Below are 25,047 nucleotides of genomic sequence, written 5' to 3' on the forward strand. Positions count from 1 at the left end.
TACACCTTTAAATGATACCACAAAGGAGGAAAGTCCAATTCTTCTCAATGGTTATTCTTTTCGATCCTGCCTTTATCCCAGTCACTTTCATTACATCAAAGGACAGCCAGGAGAGAACAAAACAGTGCTTCTTTTTTTAAAAAAAATAGTATTTGTATTTTATAATTAGCTTAATTTCACATATCAGCCACGGATTCCCCCGTCCTCCCTCCTCCCACCTTCCTGCCTTCCCCCCTAATCCATCCCCCATTTCCACCTCCTCCAAGGCAAGGTCTTCCCTGGGGAGTCAGCCCAGCCTGGTAGACTCAGCCAAGATAGGTCCAGTCCCTTCCTTCCTACACCAAGGCTGAGCAAAGTGTCCCAGCATAGGCCCCAGGCTCCAAAAAGCCAGCCCCTGAACCAAGGACAGGTCCCAGCTCCACTGCCTGGGGGCCTCCCAAACAGTTCAAGCTAATCAACTGTCTCACTTATTCAGAGGGCCTGGTCCAGTTCCATGGGGGTTCCTCTGCCACTGGTTCACAGTTCATGCTGTGAATTTGTCCCTGTGCTTTTTCCAATCATGGTCTCGATATCTCTCACTCATACAATCTCTCCTCTCTCTCGCCCATTGCCAGTAGTCTACAGTGGAGGTATCTTTGTGGATTTCTGGGGACCTCCCTAGCACTCTGCTTCTTCCTATTCCCCATCAATATGGCGCTTTCTTAGAAAATTGGGAATCAATCTCCCTCAAGACCCAGCTATTCCACTCTTGGGCATATACTCAAGGAATGCTCAATCATACCACAAGGACACATGCTCAACTATGTTCATAGCAGCATTATTTGTAATAGCCAGAACCTGGAAACGACCTAGATGCCCTTCAGCTGAAGAATGGATAAACAAAATGTGGTACATATACACAATGGAGTACTACTCAGCAGAGAAAAACAATGACATCATGAGGTTTGCAGGCAAATGGATGGAACTAGAAAAAATCATCCTGAGTGAGGTAACCCTGACTCAGAGAGACAAACATGGTATGTACTCACTCATAGGTGGATACTAGATGTAAAGCAAAGGATAACCATACTGCAACTCACAGCTCCAGGGAGGCTACCTAGTAAAGAGGACCCTAAGAAAGACACAGGGATCGCTCAATGACTGAAAAATGGATGAAATCTACATGAGTAAACTGTGGGTGGGGGTAATGAAGGGCAAGGGTCAGGGGGAAAGAGAGCTTAGGGGAAAGGGAGGTCCCAGCTGGATCAGGAGCAGAGTGGGAGAACAGAGAGGGAGATACCATGATGAATGAAAACAGTGCTTCTTAACACAAAAAACCCTGAGGAATTATCAGAGCTGCAAATACCTCAGCACAAGGAACTCACTCCTGACAAAGACATGCAATTGAACTTTGTATAGTAAGGAAATTTTATAGGGGGAAATAATAATGGGTTTTGCATTTATGGTACAATTTTTCTACTTCTTCAGGATTCACATGGCTTCTTTAAAATATAAGAATGTTATCACTTTTATTTCTGCTTTTATTTCTGTTCAAGGAATCACCAGAACATTTACAGTGGCAGAACTGAGAACTCACTGACAGACAGACAGACAAAGATCTACCTGCATATGGTAGACTTAGACTAGGTGCTCTGTTGGATGATTTATACATTTTCACACTATGAATTCCATGACTTTTTAAATGTTGGGCCACTTGATGTACACTGACAGGTATTGGGACCTTTATAGCTAGTCCTTTGAAACCTAATGTAGAAAGTAATATGGCTGATGTGTGAATATTATTGTAAGATCTCTCTATTCTAAGATCTCAATCACTCAATGACTTGTTCACTATAAAGTACAGGGAGGGGTTAAGAGCACATACTGCACTTATAGACCACCCGACTTCAGTTTCCAGAACCCCTTTAGGTGACTCACAACCACCTGTTACTCCAACTCCAGGTGTCCCAACTCTCTCCTGCCTCTGTGGGCATCTACACTCGCGGAGAAAAACCCACACTCACGCAGACACACATACACATAATTAAAAATATTAAGATAAATATTTTTAAATACAGGGAGGATTAGCTTCTCATATGGCTAGGTAGTTTTGATAAAAGAAATCTTCTTTGAGCAAAATATAAAAAGCAGCAATCTTGTGGCCAAGAGAAAGTAGACACTGGAAGAAAGTTAGAACTCTGATAAAGACTAAAGAAGAATTGACTTTGTAAATTGTCATAACACCTCCTTTTAATACTGGCCTTAAACCTGGCAGCAATCCCTGTTCTACACCTTGTGTGGATGCTAAACTCAAAGGTAAACCTGTTTGTTGTCTGAATGGGCCAATGAATCAGAATACTGAGACAGCCACAGCCACTAGAATGAAAGGTCCAGTCTCATAAAGGAGAAAGCCAGAAGGGGAACTCAAATATGCATACAAACGCTTCCCCAGGCTCTGACTACTGCCTGACCTGACCAAATACAGAGAATTCTACACATCATAGTTATGGCTACAAGAGTCAAACTGGAAATTGATGGATCCCAGTTGGAGGCATCATAGTTGGACCACATACTTGCATGAATGCAGACAAGTCCAATGTCTACAAATAACAAAACTGAAAAAGTACTTTTCAGAGGCCTATGGTGGAACCCACAGTAAAGACACTCATAATGAGTGGGAACACAGGAACTCTGCACAAAAGGAGAAATTGTAAAAAGGGATCAAAGAGGACGAGGATAGAGTTCAGTGGCAGAACCCTTGTCTGTTATGAAGAAAGCCCTGGGCTTGATCTCCAGACCTGGAGAAAAAAAAAAAAAGAAATTCTAATATCTGAAATAAAAACACGCTAGAAAGGATGGACAGCATGATGGATGCGACAGGGAAAGTCAGTTAATTTAAATATATAGACCAATCCAATCATCCAATCTGAGGACTAGAGAGAAAAAATATTCAAAACAGTCACCAGAAGCCTATAACCATATGAGACAATGTAAAAAATTATCAAATGTACAAGTAATCAGAATGCTATAAGAAAACAGGAGAGAGAATAAACTAAAAACCAATGATGAAAATAATGGTCCTAATTTGTTCAAATTTAGTGAAAAAAATTACAAATGTAAGAAACACTATAAAGGATAAATACAAAAGGGATTACGCCTTGGCCCACTGTACTAAAACTGATGAACACCAATGATAAAGGGGAAAGTCTTGAAAACAGAATTTAAAGAACACTTTTCAATATCAGGGAGCAAGAATTTGAAATAACAAATACCAGGAACAGCAGAGAGAAGAAGCCAGTGGAACACTATCTTCAAAGTGCTAGTAGAGAATTTATTTCAACCTAGGATTCTACATTCAATGAACATAATTCAATAATTAAGGTGATATTTTGAGATAAAATAGACTTTGTTGAGAGCAGGTAGCACATTTGTACCACATGAAATGATAAACAAAGTTCTTTTATTGGAAAAGAAATGAAGTTAGATGGACAGGAGAAAAAAAGAAAAAAGAAAAACACCAGAAATAATGAATCTGTAGGTGGCGAAACATGAAGAGGGTGCCAGAGCTCCACAGGAATGCCACAGAGTGGCAGAGTGGCAGTGCAGTGGTGACTGTCTTGGCATCCGGATACAACTTAGCACACAGTTAAACACACCAATACTGTAACATAGTTTAGAATACTCCCGCCACTTTCACCATTAAAATGAACGCCATCTGATGCATACTTACAATCATTGGTGCTCCAGGGTTCTGAGCTATAATTGTGGTGATAACTAATATATCATTTCTAAGCTGACGGTCATAATGACTATGGCCCCTCATAAACAGATTTTTAAATATTTCCTTCAAGGCCCTAGAAAACAAAATATTAAAAATGATATTGTTATAGGCAAAATGTTTGTGCTTCTTTAAAATTCATTTGTTGAAATCCTCCCTTGTCAGAAGTTTTGGGAAGACATTTAGACACAAAGGTAGAGCCATCATAAAGGAATCACTGTCCTCACAACAGGAACCCCAGAGAGCTCTACTGCTGATCTCATTCTGGATATGATAAGATAAAAAGGGAGATTATGGAATCTACTTTTAAAAAGGAACTACTTGTTTTAAATAAGATAAGTAATGAAAATTTTTTGGTCCAAGTTTATCAGATGTTACTGGACTGGACATTGTTAATATATATATATAATGGAGTTTTTATCTGAATCTGTCAAATGTTAATGGACTAGACATCGTTAATGTAATATTGACTGTGTATATTGTATATACTTACTGGATATAATTTTTCTTGTATTAGTTATAAGCTTTTTTAAATTTTAGACAAAAAGAGAGGAAATGTGGTATTGTATTCCCCCAAATATTGTGCATGCTAATAAACTTATCTGGGATCAGAGACAGAGCAGCCACAATATTAAACATAAAGGATAGGCAGTGGTAGCACACACCTTTAATCCTAGCATTCCAGAGGCAGAAATCCTTGTGTTCAAGGATACAGACAGGCATGGTGACTCATCACGCCTTTAATCCCAGAAAGCAAGGCTTTAATTCCAGGGAGTGGTGGTAGAAAGCAGAAAGGTTTATAAGGCATGAGGACCAGAAACTAGAAGCATTTGGCTGGTTAAGCATTTGGCCTGGTTAAGCATTCAGGCTTTTGACCAGCAATTCAGCTGTGATGAGGACTCAGAAGCCTCCAGTCTGAGGAAACAAGGCCAGCTGAGGATCTGGCGAGGTGAGGTAGCTGTGGCTTGTTCTGGCTGTCTGATTTTCCATTGTTCACCCCAATAACTGGCCTCAGGTTTGATTTTATTAATAAGAACTTCTAAGATTCATGCTACATCATTCCCTGTGAAATGAGATGTCAGAGTCCTGATATCTAGAAGAGCATGTGTTCCAGAACCCTGCCATGCTGGCACATGTTGATTTCTAACCTCTAACACTGAGAAAAAAGTTACTGTTGTTTCTCAACTACAGCTCTCTGGTACTTTGTTAAGGAAGGCTGAACTGAGACACATTTCTATGGAAATACTTATGTCTCCATCAACAATATCCTACTCTTAATTTTAGACTACTGACCCGGTGTTTCTCATCTTTTGATCCTTCCAAACCTGCTTCGAATTCACGGCAACGCACCAGATAATAACTCACTAATCGAAGTACCCACAGTTGCCGATGTGACTGTTAGAAGACTTATCATGGCATGTTAAAGCCACTCAAAGCTGCTGTTTATTCTTAGAACAAAGTCTTCCTTAGCCAGCTCCCCAGGGCTCTGCTCCAACACGGTTCTTGCTCTCCCATCCCATAGTCTCGGCTCTTAACATCCTGCCTTGCTCTTCTGCCTTCCTCGTACTAAGCTTCTTTCGGGTTTTTACTTTTCATTTTTTTTTGAATCTGATTTTTACTTCTCTTTTCCTGTGTAGGATGCTCTCTGCAAGAGGCTGTTCTGTGTGACTGATTCCTAATCCCCGAGACACTGCTGAGGTTAAGGAGTATGAGGAAGCATAAACCATCTCCTCCACTCGAGGTCAGGTTCCTTCTGCAGGAGACAGTCATTGTTTTTGCCTCTTGGGGCCCGTCTGCAGTTCTCTGTGTAGCAACACTACCTGTATTTCTTTTTTTAGGCATTTGCTCTCCCCAGCCTGTGGTTCTACAGCAGCGGTTCTCAGCCTTCCCACTGCTGAGACCCTTTCATACACAGTTCCTCATGTGGTGCTGACCCCTGACCACAACATTATTTTCATTGCTACTTCATAACTGTAATTTTGCTACTGTTATGAATCACAATGTAAATATCAGACATGCAAACCCTGTGAAAAAGTTGTTTTAGGGTTGCAACCCACAGGTTGAGAACCGCTGTTCGATCAGGATACAGCCAGAAGAGTGAAGACGGCCCCAAGAGATAGAGAGGTGCCCAGCCTCCACATTTTCTGGAATTTTAATAAAGAGGCTCACGAAACCAGCTTTTTCTTTGTTTTTGTTTTTGTTTTTTTTTTTTTAGTTGCACTCTCATCAGTCGGAGTTCTAGTTTCTTTTCTGTTGTGATAAAACACTGACCAAGCCAGGCTGTGGTAGTGTGCACGCCTTCAGTCCCAGCACTCATGAGGCAGAGGCAGGCGGATCTCAGTGAGTTCGAGGCCAGCCTGGGCTGCAGAGTGAGTTTCAGGAAAGGCGCAAAGCTACACAGAGAAACCCTGTCTTAAAAAAAAAAAAAAAAAAAAATCACTGACCAAAGGCAACTTAGAGAAGGAATGATCTATTTAGCTTATACTTTCAGGTCACAGTTCATCAGAGGGGAAGTCATGGCAAGAACTCAAGCAGAAACCTGATGGTAAAAAACATGGAGGAACAGTGCTGGTGGGCTCACTCACAGGCTCACGCTTAACTAGCTGTCTAGTCTGGAACCACTGTTCAGGAAACGGTGCTGCCCTCAGGGGGCGGGGCCATCTTAGACCAGTTACAGTAAAGACATCCACAGACACACAGGTCAATCTGACCTGACCAGTCCCTCAGTGGGGACTCCCTTCTCAGCAATTACTGACTGCACCAAGTTAACAGTGAAAGCTACCTAAGACAGTAGGGTTGGGTTTGGGGGTCACTTGAAAGCAAAAACATGTTCATCTATCTTATTTTGAAAAAAAGATGCAATGTCTTGCAAAAATCTCTGTCATTACACTTATTATACCTTAATTGCTTATGTACTTGTTTTTCTTTGTAAATATAAGAGAAGGTCCATGAAATGTTATTGTTTAGTTTTTGATTAAAATTTTATTTTAGTGGTTGGGATGTAAAAACAAACAAATAAATAAGTAAATTATTTTAATTTGTTATATATATGAGTGTTTTGCTCTCAGGTATGTCCACACCCCACATGCATGTGTGTTACCCATGGAGGTCACAAGAGGGCATTGGATCCCCTAGAACTGGAGTTATGAGCGGCCATGTGGGTGCTCGGAATCAATCTGCATCCTCTGCAAAAACTTAGCTGCTGAGACATCTCTTCAACTCTTCTATTTTATTTTAGTTTCTGAAATAGGGTCTCACTACGCAGCTCTGTTTATCCTGGAGCTCACTCTTGAACTCACAGAGCTCTGTCTTCCTCTGCCTCCCAAGTCCTGGGATTAAAGGGTGTTGTTAGCACACCAAGCTTTTAGTTACATTTTTATGATCTCAGACGGACCGTAGCACAACAGACAACAATTATTTATTCAACAATTGAGTAAGCAACTTGAAAACTTACATTTTATTGACAATTACAAAACTGAAAAGGTAGCAAGTACTAATCAGAAATCTAATGAATAAATAGTTATAAAAGTCTAATTCCACTTTAGCCGTCTGTAAAGGCACAATTTAACTATATAGTATGATACTTTTAGAGCATCCTACTAGACAAGCATGGCTTCTCTGGCAATTCCAGTACTGGGGAAGAAGAGAAGGAGACCATCCTTACTCAACTACATTGCAAGTTCCAGGCTAGCCTTACTACACGAGACCTATCTCAGAACTCACAAAAGAACAAAAAGCGTAACTTCTTTTATTTCTAATGGCATGAAGCCCAGTCATCAGATGAATCAAAAATTCAATTGGACACAGATTCAAAGTGGTTAGCTATCTATCACTGACCACGCACGGGTCAAGGCAAATGGCATTCCTATCTACCCACATACACTTACAGCAGGCATTCCAAGTTACTGAGCTGTTGTATAATTTCCTCTTTTGAAGATCGTTCCAATAAATTCCAAAGTATTTCTGATGAACGAAACAGAAGCTGTCCTGAGGGATCTGGGTCATTGAGGCGAGCACAGATTCTGCTGGCTGCTTGACCTTTCACCATTAAGGTGCAATTGACTTCTGAAAAGTAAATTTAACAAACTAGTCTGTTAGAGAGGAAGAAAAGGAATGAACAATGAAATGTTGAAATTCAACAGTACTATACACACCGGAAGTCGAGAGGTGCTGCAGAACTTTAAGAACCCAAAGTTTCTCAACAAGCTGGTTTTCAAGTAGGAGCACGGACTGGACCATGGCTTTTGCCAATCCTCCGACTTCAGCCATCTTAATCTTGTATGATGAGCTAACCTGCTGGTAGCCTAAAGCCATAACAGAGACAATTATTTCACATAAGGATCATTTGAGAACAAAAACAATATAAAAACTTTTTTTTTTTTTGTTTTTTTTTGTTTATGTTTTTTTTCCGAGACAGGGTTTCTCTGTGTAGTTTTGGTGCCTGTCCTGGACCTCACACTGTAGATCAGGCTGGCCTTGAACTCACAGAGATCCGCCTGGCTCTGCCTCCTGAGTGCTGGGATTAAAGGCATGCACCCCCACCTCCTGGTGCTCAAAAACTTTTTTAAAGAACACATGGCACTTACAACTTGTACAGTAGAAGGATGGGCAAAGTTTTCTATAAATGGCCAGACAGTATATCTTTGCAGGTTATTACATTTTGTGTCTCAACTATCTAGCTCAAGATATTGTAGCATGCTATCATAGCCTTGAAGAAAGCCATAAATAAGATGAAAAAAATGGGCATGGTTGTATTCAATAACATTTAATTTACAGTTATCCAGTTTTTCCCCAAGGGGCCCATAGTCTTTTGGCCTTGAAATACACCCACAGATTTTGGAAACACATCTTAAATTCTAAAAATAAACAAACAAACAACAACAAAAAACACCAAGTACCAGCCAGTAAGTAGTAACTTTCTCTAAAGTCAAATAACAAGGTAACAAATCCTTTACATTTTCACTCCATGTGACAATGTACTGCTTCAGCTCTTTCAAGGAATAAGAATTACATCACATCAGCAGTAAAGGGGAGGAGAGAAGTAAACAACTGTGAATTCGGGGTATTTTAGGGCATCGAGCAGCATGACTTAGAAACTTCCATCCTGCTGCAGGCCCTATGAGGCACACTGCCCCTTTTGCTGGTTGCACAGGTACCTGCCTCACTATTTGTAGCCACGGGATTAAATAAACACCACAGTAAGGTAAAGCTGTTTTTTCTCAGTGATCTCACATATAACTCCCTGACATCTTGACTTTTGAAACCAACTAGATTCTCTTTAACCATAACGTAGTTCTGAGATGTCTGTCAGTTTGTTTTAACTTTCTGAGTTTGGTCTCTGGGTCATACACAAGGCCCTGTCCATTCCTGAGATGGGTTGTCTGGAGGTATGCTCTATACTCACTGTGAAAGTTTAAAAGGGCACTACAAATACAAAGAAGGCTGGAGAGATCGCTCACCAGGTAAGAATGAGCACTTGCTCTATAAACATGAGAACATCGGGCGGTGGTGGCGCACGCCTTTAATCCCAGCACTTGGGAGGCAGAGCCAGGTGGATGGATCTCTGGGAGTTTGAGGCCAGCCTGGTCTACAGAGCAAGATCAGGACAGGCACCAAAACTACACAGAGAAACCCTGTCTCAAAAAACAAAACAAAACAAACAAACAAACAAAAACCAAGCATGAGAACTTTTGAGTTTGAATCTTTGACAAGAAGGTAAAATGCTTGGCATGGCCTGGGCATGGTGGCACATGCCTTTCATTTAAGCACTCAGGAGTCAGAGGCAAGCAGATCTCTGTGAGTTCTCTGCTAGTCTGGTCTGCACAGACAGTACCAGGCCAGGTAGGGGAAAATAGTGGCACTGTGTCTCAACAACAACAACAAACACAAACAAACCTTAACAACAAAACCAAACACAAATACAAAAAAGCATGACATGGCTACACAGCTGCCCGTGACTCCAGGGCTTGGAGGTAGTCAGTTATGCTGCGGGGGCTTATTGGCCATCGGCTTAACTCTAGGTTTAGCAAGAGACCAGGTCTCAAAGGATTAGGGAGTGATAGGGCAGAACGCTCAACATCCTCAGCTACCTAAACACATACATGAGCATATACCATACACATATAGCATACACACACAGCACACGCATGCGCGCACACACGCACGCGCGCGCGCGCGCACACACACACACACACATACAAAATTTAAAAAATGAAAATACAAAGGAGAATAAAAATTGCTTATAATTTTACCATTTCAAAACCATATCTGGCTTTAAATAAAGTTTTAAGACATTTGCTTTATTTTAATTCTGTTTCTTTTGGTGCATGTTTGTGGCAATGTGTGCCACAGTCCACGTGTGCTATGGCGTGAGTGTAGAGGTCAGAGGATGACCTGCAGGAGTTAGTTCTTCCCTGCCACTACGCAGGTCCTGGGAACTGAACTCAGTTGCCAGCCTTGACAGCAGAGGCCTTTACCTGCCGAGCCGTCTTGCCAGCCTTTTCTCCTTGTCTTTAAGCGGTGTCTATTTTGCTGAATCAGGTCTAAGGTTGTGTTCTTAATTACAACTTCTCATGTTTACCTTGAGGATTTTGCTTTTCCACCTGCCACTTAGGGAAGTCTGCCTACAAGCTTTATTTCCACATCCTAAAGCTAGTAACAAAACCCAGATACCCATTCAGTGATCTTGCCACCGGTTAAGCTCCTGCTCCCATCTTCTTGTCGCTTTACCATTTCAGTTCTAAATACAAGTTTGTATTTATGAGCTGCCCCTGCTTCCTTCTCAAGTGGCTGCTTCTGTTCTCACATCCTTTCAGATTGCTATAAGATCATCATTGTCAATAGATCTCAAACATTAACCACAACTTTCTAGGTTGACACTAGCTTGGGTTTTCCATCCATCATTACAGAAATTTCTTCAGGACTGATACCAAGACCACCTTTCTTCATTAAACATTTCATTCATTAATATACATATGGTGGTCTTTAGGGTTCTTCCCCCGATAAACACAAATTAAATTATTTCTCACTTTTGAATATTTCCTTCAGGATAAGTATTTTTGTAGAAGATGTTACACCAATTATTTGCTTCAAGTTCTTCCTGGTATATTGATAGGCTTATTCTTCCCTAAAAATTCTCATTGGACTTTGACATTACTTGTGACAACTGACAGCTTTTAAAAATATTTTTGCACATCCACATGATGTGGAACACATTCTTAAACACAGCTCCAATGATATTTGCATATTTCTTCTATTCAAACTTTTTCACTATAGAATCTTCTATGAATTGAATCAAGATAACTAGAGTTGTTCCACACAACTTATATTATTACAAGTTCACTGCATTTGACATTCTCCTGGGTCCTGGAAAGTCAGTCATGTGACAATGAACACTTCCCATGCTTGTTGCTCAGAGATCCTTTCCAGTGTGAGTTCTTTTGTGCTTTTGAAAGTTACTGGGTTAAACGAAGGCTTTCCCACATTGCTTACAACACTGAGTTTCTCTTTTTTTAAATTTCTGCATGTCTCTACTAGTTAAGTAGAGCAGCTGAAGGTTTCACCACAGTGCTTAAATAAGACAGGAGTCTTTCTTCTATGAATCTTTTCACATATGCAAAGGGACCTGAACCACTCAGGGATTCACCACATTGCTTACATATATCGTTTTTTTTCTCCAATGTGAGTTCTTTCATGTATTTGAAACCAATTGCAACAACCACAATGTGTTTTATCACAATGCTTACAAACATAAGGTTTCTCTCCAATGTGTTCTTTCACACATTTGAAGGGGACATGGATGACTAAAGATTGTCTCACATTGCTTACATGCATAATGTTTCTCTCCAGCATAATTTCATGCATGTCTCTGAATAGAGCAAGATAAATAACATGCTTCCCCCCCACATTGCTTACACTCACAGACTTTCTCCCCAGAGCAATTTCTCTCATGTATTAGAACAACAATGAAGTGGAACAACCCAAGGCTTTACTACACACCTTACATTTATATGGTTTCTCTTCACTGTGTGTTACCATGTGTCTCTGAACGGCTGGCAGACTCATATAAGCTTTCCCTCTGCTTATCTATATATGGGTTCTCATCATTATGTGCCATTTAATGTTTTGGAGAACACTGGGGATGTTAGCAATTTTGTGTTCCTTACATTTATTTATATGGCTTCTCTTCTTTCCTGACACTCATTTGGTCTAGTATGTGAGCAGGCTGAGCATTGGAGGGTACATTTGGAAATGAAAGGGCAATATCTACTTCTCCACAATACAGTTTTCTCATGGTTTATACCAGGAGGAAATTTCTTGTTCAGAATATAACCTAGAGTCTGGCTCAACATTTCTCCACATTGGTTGCATAGTTTTATGTTCATAATATCTCTGCCACTTGGCTTTTTAAGTCTCCCTTGAGGTTTATCTACTTCTCTCTGATGCTCTGGCTTTCTTCTTTTTGCCTTTTTCCAGCTTTCTCGTGTCCCAGGTTCTCTCCACGGCTGTTCTCTCCTGTTGCCTGGTCAGGTCACAGTGCAACAGAAATGAGACAGCCCGCAGTCTCAGCAGGCTCGCACACGTGGGCTCTCAATGATGATCTGCAATGGCAGACAAAGATCTTCCTCTTTTTGAACATTTCTATTCTTTGGGTCCCTTTTAAACATCCCTTAATTCTTTCAATCATATTTTCCAATTCTCAATATAAATACTCTTCATAGTGTTCTTCTTGGGCCCTTGCTGTTTACACGATTTATTTCCTGACTAATTCAATCACTGACAGTTTCAATTTTCATTTCCACTCAGTGAATTCCAAGCCTGCTTTTCTGATCCCTGAAGATTTTAGAATTCAATGTCTACTATTCACTAAATTCTCCAATCTGTCTACCTGAGACTTCACATTGTATATTTAATAATCTCCTTATATATTTCACTACCTCAGATGTCTTGTCATGTTCTCCTTAGTCATACACTTTTAGACTACCATAGTTTTATTTTTATCTATTTAAAAATATGTAACTCCAAAATATCATTTATTTATTCTCTCCCTTACTATATTGATTGCAAGTTATATAATCAATAAAGGTTAAGATGTAAGTCTTAAATAGCATTATAGCCTCACAATGCTAATGCTTGATATAATCTACTCGTCAGTATGTAGTAAGATTTCCTAGCTATAATATACAGAATTCTCCCAAACATAATAGAGAATGGCATCAGTATTACTAATTTAACATCTACTTAGATGTATTGATATTATGATTAAAATAATTTTATTTTCACTGCTAAGAAATACTACTAATAGAGCCGGGCGGTAGTGGAGCACGCCTTTAATCCCAGCACTCAGAAGGCAGAGGCAAGTAGGTGGATCGCTGTGAGTTCGAGGCCAGCCTGGGTTACAGAGTGAGTTCCAGGATAGGCTCCAAAGCTACATAGAGAAACTCTGTCTCAAAAAAACAAACAAACAAAAAACAAACAAACAAAAAAGAAATACTACTAGTAACAAACTTAATTGGCTATGCCTTTATCAACTGGGCCATAAATATTTACCATCAAGATAAAAATTTGATATATAGCCCCAAACTAAAAAAAAAAAAAAAAAAAAAAAAAAGACTTACACAATTTTTAAAGATAACTGAAGAAGTCAAAGCTACACAAAAAATATTTATGTGTTGAATCCATGAGCCCTGTGTTTTCAAAGTTTAGTGAAATACAAGAAGATGAATTTTTTGTTTCCCAAAGACACAAGTTATCATGGAAAGATAAATGAAAACTTTACCTGGAATATGCTTTTTTGGTGGTTCTGCATGATAGAAGTCAATAATACACTTACAAATTTGTATCCTTAACTTAGAACTTGGTATTTTCATTAATTCACCTGCCAGAAGAATAAAGGAGAGTACTGTGATAACATGTTATAAGTTTATTTAAAAATGTAAGCATAGAATACCAATATTACAAGTTATTTTAAAATCTCATTAGCTATTCATATTGAATCTTATAATTACATGTGTGATCATGTGTATGTGTGCATACATATACTGTTGAGCAGTCATACATCACTTCATATGGGAGTATTTTCTGGGAAATTCCTTGTTAGGTGCTATTTTTATATGAATAACACATTGTATACTTACACAAACATGGTATTAAATTAAACACAAGAGAACAGAGCAACTGAGGTACATAGTGAATGGAAGATATAGGAGGCTGCTGCTGGCAAACAGCATACTCTTTGACTGCTAATTCAAAAGTACTAAGTAGAAAGTACATTCATTTATCTAAATGATAAAATACAGTAAATACATAATCCAGGGACACAGTCACTCGTCACTTATCAAGTGTTCTGCACTGTATACCACTGGACTGCTCTATTTTCACAGAACTGGCAATGGGGGGTTCTATCACTATCACCACAAATGTGGATAATGAGTGGCACTATGGCAAATTATGCCATCAATAAGTGATATAATTTTTTGGCCCAATGTAGATTTATAGGACCACCATGTTATATATGTTCTGTTGTTGGGTGAAATGAAGTGATATAGTGCATGATAGTTAAGTGAACATACATGCACACGTACATACGTGTCTATGTAACACTTTGAATCTATCCTTATGATTTTCCATCTCAATCATTTCAGCCTGTCCTTTCCAGAAAGAAGAGAATGATACTAATAATACAGATACTAGAGCCAGACCATCCAAGAATAAAGTCTGGCTCTGCTACATACTAAAAGTGTGTAAACTAGTTAGTATTTGATTTTTTCATCCATAAACCAGGCATAACAGTTACTACATTTAAGAATGCTGTAAAGATTGATTTCACAAGAGACAAGGATTGAGAATAATGTTTAGCACATTGTTAAGTGCTACATGTGATGGTAACTGTTGATAAAATAAAGGTTAGTATTCTTCCTAACTAGATTCAGAAGCTTGTGTTTCATAATGTATTCTTTCCTTAAAACTCCATATTAGCTTTACTCTCAATTTGCCGGCAGACCAATACAAGGTAGAACCTGGGAGTTATTAGTAATGGTCATGAATATATTTATTCAATTCTTCATATTGGGTATTTTCATTTACTTCATGTTTCCAGCAATTTAAAAAGGTAGGGGACAGAGTAGTATTTGCACTACACAATCAGCAGAGGGAATTAATAAGAAGTTAAGAGCTCATATTGTTTGCAGTGGCAATATAATGTACTTTTACTGGCAGGCTGTCACTAAGCAAAGAATAATCTGATGATAGGCCATGTATTATAAAAATGTCAGCCAATTCTCTAGGAGGCAGCACTCTAGAAGAGTAGGGCCAACAGAGACATTTAAAATAATATTACCAACAAAACCTTCATATTTTTTAATATTAGCATGTCTTTATATATATATATATATTATATATATATATATATATATATAATGATTTATTATGTATACAGCATGTATGACTGCAGGCCAGAAGAGGGCACCAGATCTCATTACAGGTGGTTGTGAGCCACCATGTGGTTGCTGGGAATTGAACTCAGGACCCCTGGAAGAACAGTCAGTGCTCTTAACCTCTGAGCCACCTCTCCAGCCTGCATGTCATTTTTTAGGATGGCTTCTTATTTAACTTTTCTACTAATGGCAGAATTGAAATCTCCCACTTCTTCTGAGCCTGCTTGATCTTAAGGTTTTCTTTAATTCTCATGTTTAATCCAGTCTTTGTGATACTTTCCTCTACTGTTTGAGATGAAGTTTAGAAAGTTTATTCTGAGTAACTACAGTTGAAGATGATGAAACTTAGACATAAAAGAATTATAAGTAATATTTAATGTTAAAAACAAAAATGCTTCTTGTTCATTTTAGTTGACCCTCTAAGAACTTTTTGTATGGAGTATAGTACTGGGAAAATAACTTAGGTAAATAGTTTTAAAAGCTTATAAATCATTTACCTATTATTTCACTTTTACAAATAAAGACTTAAATTAGTAACTGCAAGTTTAACATAGTATTTGTTTGGAAAATGTATCATCATGTCCCAGGGGTCAATTTTCAGAAAGTGTTTCATATGATCTCATTTCTTAGGAATTATTTTCCTACTTCCAAAAAGTAAAAAAATAACCTAGATATAAATACATACTCTTTTATAACATTTTTCACATTTGATTTTATTTAAAAGTTTGGAGCATGCGGTGAACAAGGAAGCACTCAACAGTTTCAGCAACTCAATATAAAAGCTCAAATGTGGAAACATTTTTGTGATTACTAAATGAAGATTACATAAAATTACACCCCAGCTATGAGCTATTGGCCATCAACGCTGCTGGCAGAAGGGAGACTGGTCTCTCCAAGAGTGCATGGTCCAGTGAAAGAGCACACGTTCAGGAAGATTTGGGCAGCACAAACTGGCCTCGATGGGCAAGAGTGCACTACAAAGTTGGGGGTTAGTTAGGAAGAGTTGGGCGAGGGTGGATGCTGTATGAACCTCTCAAAGAACTAAGAAAAAAAGGTTAACAAACACATAACTAAATTATACATCTAATCAAGTAGGTACAGAGAAGTAAAAGCCAGTCTTGAAAGCCTCAGAGAAAACAGTTCCAGAATCACCACTGAGTACACCCACCATGATAACTCTCAAGTATAAAATAAGGGACGGGCCTTGGTGTGGAGGATACCGTGAAGGAAACAGTGAAGGCAGGCACACTCATTTCCCCATATTGGTCCTGCCATCGTATATTCCCCGTGTAAGAAACCTTGACTTACCCAGAAGTGCAAGCGAATTAGCAGTATCTTCAGTGTAAGTTATTTCATCCGATACTTTCTTTTTCAAAAATGGCAAGCTTCAATGAGAACAAAGAGTCAGAGTAACTTTTAACGGAGTCCCTGATTGATGCTTCACTTATAAAGGGGAAATGTTTATTTTCTAAAGAATAAAGTGATTCTCTCTCCCAGCCTCTCTTATTCTTTAGTGTGGAGCACTGTCAACAATCAGAAGAAAACTGTACTTCTAACCAACCAACCAGAGAGAAAAACAAAAACAAAACACTGTCATAAGAATGAAGAGAGGCAGAGCTGAGAAAGAAATCCTCCATCACTGTGGCTAAAACACGAACTATCTTTCTGAGGGCAAAGTCATAGTGAATTATACTTGTAATCGCTGTTAGGAAGACTCAACTAAAACTTAAAAATGTCTAATGGCGTTTCCTGAAGTTTCTAAGGCGGGAGGTACCAGATTAATGGTCTATTTCTTTCCTACAGTCAGTGCCCCCTCCTTATTAACTGGATTAGGAACTATTCACAAAAGAACAGAATGCTTTGGGGAACATGAGGCTTCGACGTTAAAAACATCAGTTATATTAGAATTGCAATTCATAGCTACTATAATCAAGCTATCTGAAACTACTTATTTATAAATCACAGATCAAGCTTATGAATTGTTCATTATCCTAGACTTCTTACAACAAAATATAAGCTATTGGAATCTCCTGCGCTGTCTGACATATGACACATTTACACAAATGACTTCCAACTCACATTTTTTCTTTCAAAAACATTTACCAAAGAGTTGGAAAGTGGCATTGAGAATTATCATATGTGGCCACAGACTACAGGAGTTAATCTGAATGTAAAAGTATATCAAGGCAAGTTACAAAGAGAAAATTTTATAATTTCTATGAGGACTCATTCCTACTCCATTAGAATTAAATTTGGAACAAATAAAATGATCTATTATCTAGTTGAATGATGGGCATCTAAAGATTTTTAAAACTAAAACTCTAAATAACTTGCCCCATTTTTCATTTTTCTACCAAAGGAGATTACTATAGGATAAAGTATCGGGGTGTGGGGGGTCCAACCAAAAAGGCTATGTAGAAAATAAAAGCTTACTGGAGACCAAAGACGAAAAGCTTGATGTATTTTCAATTTTTTAATCTCCAAAATTTTCATAATCAGGTGAGGACTGTGTGTAGTGACATGCTGAATACAGGTGGACATTTGAAAGGTAAGAAAATCAATAATGTAATAACTTCAAAAGGAGGGAAAGGGAGGAACACAGTTGAAAAGATTTGTAGAGACACTCCACAGCCTGAGAACCAGCTCTATGCAGCAACGACACTGAGGTAAAACTGTGAACCCAGGCCTTCAGGACCCGCACAACACGACACACCAAGGGCTGTCTGTGATCCAGTCAAATGTCAACATGTAAATGAATTGTTAGTTCCTTGGAAGCACTAGAAAAATCATTCATTTCCTTATTTATACAGTCTCTATTAAAAAGGCCAAGCATATGCATTTGGTAAATTATTCTTCATTATTTTAGTATGGTATCAAAATTGCAACAAAATTTTTAATTTTACTGCTGCTAAATCTAAGACTTGGAATTCCATATATATATATGGAATATATATATATATATTCCTACTAATAGTGTCAGTTTGCTATTTGCAACATTAAATTGGTAGATAGGTTTAGAAGACAAAATTATTTCTTTCCAACTAATAAGTTTCTTCTACTAACACTGCAGTGACCTGAAAGTAGCTATTTAAACATATATCTAGAACAGCCACTATGTGGCAGCAAAGAAGCATTATATATGTGTGTGTGTGTGTGTGTGTGTGTGTGTGTGTGTGTGTGTGTGTAGTTTCCAGAGCTGGTGTAGACACTACAACAGAGGCCAAGGCATATTAATTTTATAACTCTTACCTCTAGTTTATATAACCTATAGTGTATATATATGTATATACAGAATTTTCTCCCTCATTCAAAATTGCAAAATCAAATGAAACTCTACATAGAACTTAATATATTTGTGAGACTGAAATTTTCCTAAGAAAGAGAAAAGAGAAAACCAAACTGAAACTAAGTAACACTCAGTTTATTTAAAGATCCTTTCAAAAAACTACAGTTTTTTTGGTTTTATCTGCTGCTCACCAATCACGTGACAGTAACTACTTACAAGAAAGTATTTTATACTTCAATTTAATCTCTTCTGTAGCAATCTGAGGTTGCAACATTTGAAATAATAACTGTCCAACTGTCACCAAGTTGTTTGTTTTGCTTTTTAGCTCTATATTACACACACACACACACACACACACACACACACACACACACACACACACCACAAACACTTTTTTTCCAGAAAGGATTTCTCTGTATAGCCCTGGTTGTCCTGGAACTTGCTTTGTAAACCAGGCTGGCCTCGAACTCACAGAGATCCACCTGCCTCTGCCTCTAAGTGCTGGGATTAAAAGTGTGTGCCACCACCACTGCCCAGCTGAACTCTATATTATCAATACACTATATATCTAATACCTTTGTAATACAAAATAAAGCATGATGTCATATATAGCGGTACAAAGTAAAGTTAAACAACTTACCCACACAATTTTATGAGTTCAGATGCAGGTTCCACAAAGCAGGGCTGCCTTTCAATTTTATCTGCACACAGACCCAGGATTTTAAACACCTGTGCTAGGTCCCTTAGAGGCTTCAATGTTTTGTTAAGAAATAAAATCATCATTGATTTATAAACACATGTCAATGGGCCTTTCCCCAAAAAAGCTTATGAAATTTCATCTATCTTGCTAAATGTGGTAAGCATTATTTTAATTATTTTGGAGTCTAAAGAGAAAAATTTATAACTATTTTTTGCAACATTATTTTTTTTTGTCTCAGTAACCTTTATTTCAACCCACAACACAAGCAGACAGAGCTCAAATCCTATTTTAATGTAGGACTTTATTTCGTTCAGATGCATTTTCTTCTAATTAGCATTAAATTGGTTGGGGTTTTATTTCATTTAAAACTCACATAAAATCAAAATATACCTCTTCTATCTTCAGATAAAAACATATTCTATTTTGCCTGTTTAAAAAAGCATGATTACTACAAAACTAAATTTCATTGATTTTGCTTGGTGGCTAAGAGATCATGGTGGTTATGACTTCAGGCTCTGGGCTGCACCCTATTTCTCTAGCTTTGCTAAGAGCATCTTAGGTAAGGATGGGAACGCCTCTGTTAACTTCTGTTATGTAGCAATCACCTCTGAACAGAAACATTCTCTCCTTAGGGAGAAAAGGCTCATATGCCTTAGGAATTTAAAAAATCTTACAAGCTGAAATTTATGAGGGAGGTGCATACAGGTTGCAAGGATGTAGCTTTGTGAGTTCTCTTCTCATTAATGATGGAGTGTGTCTTCTGGTAACACAGCTTTCTTTGAGTCATCCGTGGTCCTGCAAGTCACCCCAATAAAGTCACTAAATTAGGCTTGGGTAGAACTGTTTATTTGGTTTGTCATCAGTGCTTTATCTGAGTAAATAGGTTCTGTTCATGTCTCCCCAGGAAAGATCACGGAACACAATTGGTATCTGAACAGGAACATATAGAAGCAACGAGGTGTTGGGGCAGAGTGACTGTAGGGTCCCTGCAATGTGTGATGAGACATGCCTCTGTGCTAGTCAGTTTGAAGGCAGAGTCCATGGGGACAACCCCACTACAGGTACTTTTCTCCATGTCATAAGGGATGGTGTGCATACTTGTAGTGGTGGCTGCATGCTCCCTGAGATGTGTGATTGAACATGCAGCCAAGGCTGAGCTGTCTCAGAATGGAACACCCTTGTGGAGGGATCCAAATCAGTCATCTTCTTTTATGTGGTATAGGAGAGGTGTGTCTCCTTGATGAGTGGGATCCACTGCATGAGTACTCTGACAACAGTTCAAGGACTAGAGATTGCATGACAGTCCCCCAAGAGTAGCACCATGACACAAGACTGTCAGCAAGCTGTGCTGACCTCGGCATGTCCACTGCTACATGTAATAACATGTGCAAATAAGGCAGACATGGCTGTTTAATAGACAGTGCTTGTTTAGAGGAGGAATTACAAAGGGAAGGGGCACAACAGCTATCACCCTCCACGTTAGCCTCCGTTTGGTGAGTAATTCCAATGGCATTCCTACCAAGCAGCTGGAAACCAAGAGCCGTAAGTCATGATGAGGAGATGGAAGGGAAAGAGAGCATAAGTCAGAGCTGTACTAGAAAGTCGTTCCTGAGGTCCAGGAACATAGAGCTTGTGGGAAGAATCCAACAGCGGTGAGGACAAGAACAAAGCAGAAGTGATAGAAGATACCTCTCAGGTCTGACCCTTAATAGAAATGAAGGGAAAACCTATGACCCAAGATGCAGATGAGGGCCTTAACAATGGACAATGAGGAAGGACACGATAGAATTAACAAGGCACATCCCTTGGGTCTGACCTTTAATAAAGACGAAGGGTAAAATCCATGATTTAACATGACTTAACAATGGACGGTGAGGAAGAGAACATCGTCAACATGATAGAAGACCTCCCTCAGATTTGACCTTTAACAGAGAAGGAAAAACTCATCACTCAACATATAGACAGGAGTCTTAATAATGGCCCAGTAGGAAGAATTATGATAACTGTGTACTACTCAGCACCTGAACTGCCTGAATTGGGAAATTCTTTTAAATGAGTAATGACAGAGCCTGTCATAGTTTGGCTCACAAGGCGACAGGACATGGGAGTGGGTGGGTTCAGCCTGAGTACCGTGGCTGTGGAGAAGCTGAGTAATATGACTATCCCTCTTGGAGAAAAAAGCTGCACAATCAGAGGCAAGTTGAGGAAAACCAGTTCCTGTTGGGCTGACTCATTTGCCATTAGGGACATTTGGTTTGTGCTGGCTCAAGTTCTCAGGAACACCAGGAACTGGAAGATAATAGAGACAGGCATTATTGAGTGTGAGAGAGGTATTTTTCAATGACTCGTTTCAGACAGAGATGTGTTTGATAACTAATGTTTTAAAAGGCTGATTTAGGAGGGACCTCATGTGGCTTTCCTGAGCCCTATGGTGAATATGATCTTATTGATTATACAATCTTATAGAGATTATATGATCCTGGGAAGGCTCTGGTGACCTGACTTATGTTGGCACACAAATGGGGTCTGCATGCAACTCAAGTAAGCAAGTTGAAAAACAAAACAACAAAACCTGGAGGAGACTAAAGGAGGGCAAAGCAGACAAAGCGGACCTCGCGGACCTTGGCTACTCTAAATCAAATGTCGTGAGATTTGTGTCCAGCCAGTTCCTAAGGAAAATGACAGGAGCTAAATTCCATGCTGATGAACTTCTAGAAGGCTTTAAAGTCTGAAAAAGTTCATAGAAAGCATAAAGGATAAAACAATTAAGATGCAAAAGACTAAGCTTGTACCAGATGAATGTGAACTTTGTTGTCAGGGAAGGCTCTGGAAATGTTTTAGGGTCCTTCCTTCTTTATCTCAGAGCAGCAGTCCTTTACACTGGAAGAAAACGATCACGACTGATGGACAGTCATGCAGACAGAATTTATCTTGTAAAAATATCATCACCCCAAATCAATCTACTACTATTTTAAAGTTCCCAATAATATTGAAAAATAACTACTAATAAAATTAAAACTTGGACATTTCTCTGTTAGGAGATTTTATATATATATATATTTCATGGTTTCACTCATGGCCTCATTAAATGTGCCATGTTGTAGATGAATAAATTCTAAACTGGTGGGGAAAAAAAATAAACTTGTTCCAGGAGGCAGACAATTAAGCCTCCAGATGAAACTGTGTACCGTTCTCTCCGTAAACAGTATGCTGGGGGTGAAGATCGTTTGCCTATCCTGAACCTCTAACAATACCCAGGAGTGGATGGAGGGAGAGGTAATATCAACAGCTGCAGCCTCAGTTTCAGCCTGGAGCCTGCTGACCCAGGGAACCAGCCTGAGCGGCAGGTGAAGCAGGCCTGAACACAACCCTGCTCCTCCAGGACTTGGGTAAGTCAGAGCAGCGGAGCCGGCCCTGCCTAGGATTTGTGGGTGAGCAGTTGCTCAAGATGCTCAGGAGGCCCATGGCAGTGCCACAGGATGAGAAAGAGAAATTGTGGAGAGTACCTACAGATCATGGAGGGCTTAATGGGGCAGCTCTCTGTCTAAACTTCTGTACCCACATTGCTCATTTGACTAAACAATTGATACAGGTGATGAAATCTTTTCATGTTGTATCAAACCTTGCTAAGGTTTTACTTTTGTATTTCCCTAGATGCCAATTCCTGAGTTACCTGATACTTGTTTGGAATAGATAGTGGTTGGCTTTCAGAGACCCTGTCTCTCCTCTATAAGAAGGTTTCATTGCATGGGTAACACAGTATTAATGTCTGAACATCTTAGAGACTTGGAAACTGAGTAAATACAGAGTACGAGGCTACTTGGCACAGACGAGAAAAGCCTTTCCCCAACTGCACACAATGTGGTTCCCATGAGCTCACGAATACACGTATTACATGTAATACACTTAAAGTAAAAAATATTTAATGATCAAATAAATAACAGCTTAGAATTCTTCATATCTTCAATAAAATATTATTTAATAAGTGAGGAAAAATACTATTTTTAATGAAAAGTCCTAAGAGAATTCATGACTATATTAAAATAAATGATAAAGAATTTTTTTCTAGCTAAAGACAGATACCTCGATTTCAAAAAAAATCTAACACATCAGAAAGTATCTGAGTAATTATCACACACACACACACACACACACACACACACACACAGTGTTTTGAGACAGGGTCTGTGGACCCACCTGACTTGGAATTTACTAGTTTGCACAGTGATTTCAAATTTCCAGTAATCCTCAGCCTCCCAAATGCCAGGGTTACAGTAATAAGCCACCATACTCAGCAATATTCAGTTTTCTTTCTTTAGTTCTTTTTTTTTTTTCAAGACAGGGTCTCACTATGTAGCTCAGGCTGTCCTAGAATTCACTACGTAGACCAGGCTGGCCTTGAACTCAGAGATCCACCTGCCTCTGCCTCCTAAGTGCTGGAAATAAAGGCATGCGCCACTACATCCAGCAATATTCTTAATCTTAAGTCCATATGGTATGGATTTAATGTGGGTGTCTCTCAATTTTATGTAGAGTAGTGGTTTGAATGAGAAATGTTCCCCATAGACTCATATATTTCAACATCTGGTCCTAAACTTGTGGTAATGTCTGGGAAGGTTTTGGGGAGGAGCCTTCCTTGGAGAACTGCAGATAGGCTTTGGGGGTTCATAGCCTCGCCCCACCTCCAGTTCTTGCACCCTGCTTTCTGCATGTGGTTGAAGATGTGACCTCTGGGCTCCTCCTGTCAGGCCTCCCCACCACTGTGAACTCACCCTCCTGAACGGCAAGCCGAAATAAACTCTTTTTCTGTGAATCACTTTGGGTCACAGTTATCACAACAAAATGTAATGTCAATGGGAAAACACAACTCTCACCTCAATGGGGATAAGAGACAGTTTATTCTGGAGTGAACATTCTATGAGTGAACATGGCCTGGAACACAGCTGTGGTGTCAAATTCCATGTTCCATTCTGGAAGCAGTTTATATCAACAGGACAAAGAAAATACAAAATCCAAGCACTTTTCGAGTACATTAGTGGAAACATTAAGTAGGTGGTTACAGCAAAGCAGAGACATATTGACTGTGGGGCTCAGAAACCATATGATGACACTCGGCCTTTCAGTCGGTGGAAACCACAGCTTTATTAAGTTAATACCTTCCAGAAGGTTGTTATCTGTTAGTCACAGGATGTTAGGTCCACACAGAGATGGGGAAGCAATGGCTATTTAGAGAGCTAAAGATCGCCCAAGATCAACTGTAATTAGACTCTGGACCTACAATGTTCCAACCTCTTTATGGTCATTAAACTCTAATCCACTAATCAGCCTGACAGAAGTTTCCATTTGAAGGTCTACTGTCTTTCTTTTGTTCAGAGTTCCCTGTTTGCCAGCACCACATTTTATGCATGTGGAGGCCACATATCATTTATTAAATATTATAGTATGTCCCTCATAGCTAGGAAGACTCATTCCTCAGATCTGATGTAGATGGGGCTGGGTAGTAGGCAGGACAATAATTTTCAGGAGAGAGGAACAGGTAGTAAATCCATTAAGAAAGAAACTCCTGAATTCTATCAGAACTATTAACGATTGAGATCTGAATCTGCACCCCCAACCTTTTCACTTTTGTCCATCTATAGCTGATGTAACATTTGCATGTAATATATAATTAGAATTAAAATAATTAAAATAATCAAAAACACTGTTTTGAGTGAATGTAAATGAGGTCCACATCTGGAACCCCACTCCACGGAGGAGGTCCACATCTGGAACCCCACTCCACGGAGGAGGTCCACATCTGGAACCCCACTCCACGGAGGAGGTCCACATCTGGAACCCCACTCCACGGAGGAGGTCCACATCTGGAACC

General features: G+C 39.2%; 1 protein-coding gene across 2 annotated transcripts in view; it reads right to left on the bottom strand.

Annotated features, from left to right (window-relative positions):
• The window catches only part of Cfap69 (cilia and flagella associated protein 69), a 66,276-nt gene that overhangs the window by 28,415 nt on the left and 12,814 nt on the right, over window positions 1-25,047 (bottom strand). For both annotated transcript variants that reach the window (XM_037203530.1, XM_028862444.2), the window contains exons 4-9: window positions 19,119-19,228; window positions 16,501-16,577; window positions 13,536-13,634; window positions 7,912-8,061; window positions 7,645-7,822; window positions 3,710-3,833 (exon numbers count right to left, since the gene is read on the bottom strand). In XM_037203530.1, the coding sequence (XP_037059425.1) occupies window positions 3,710-3,833; window positions 7,645-7,822; window positions 7,912-8,061; window positions 13,536-13,634; window positions 16,501-16,577; window positions 19,119-19,228 (738 nt within the window). The remainder of the gene's footprint in view (window positions 1-3,709; window positions 3,834-7,644; window positions 7,823-7,911; window positions 8,062-13,535; window positions 13,635-16,500; window positions 16,578-19,118; window positions 19,229-25,047) is intronic.

Source organism: Peromyscus leucopus, chromosome 3, assembly GCF_004664715.2.
Source record: "Peromyscus leucopus breed LL Stock chromosome 3, UCI_PerLeu_2.1, whole genome shotgun sequence".
Taxonomy (NCBI): domain Eukaryota; kingdom Metazoa; phylum Chordata; class Mammalia; order Rodentia; family Cricetidae; genus Peromyscus; species Peromyscus leucopus.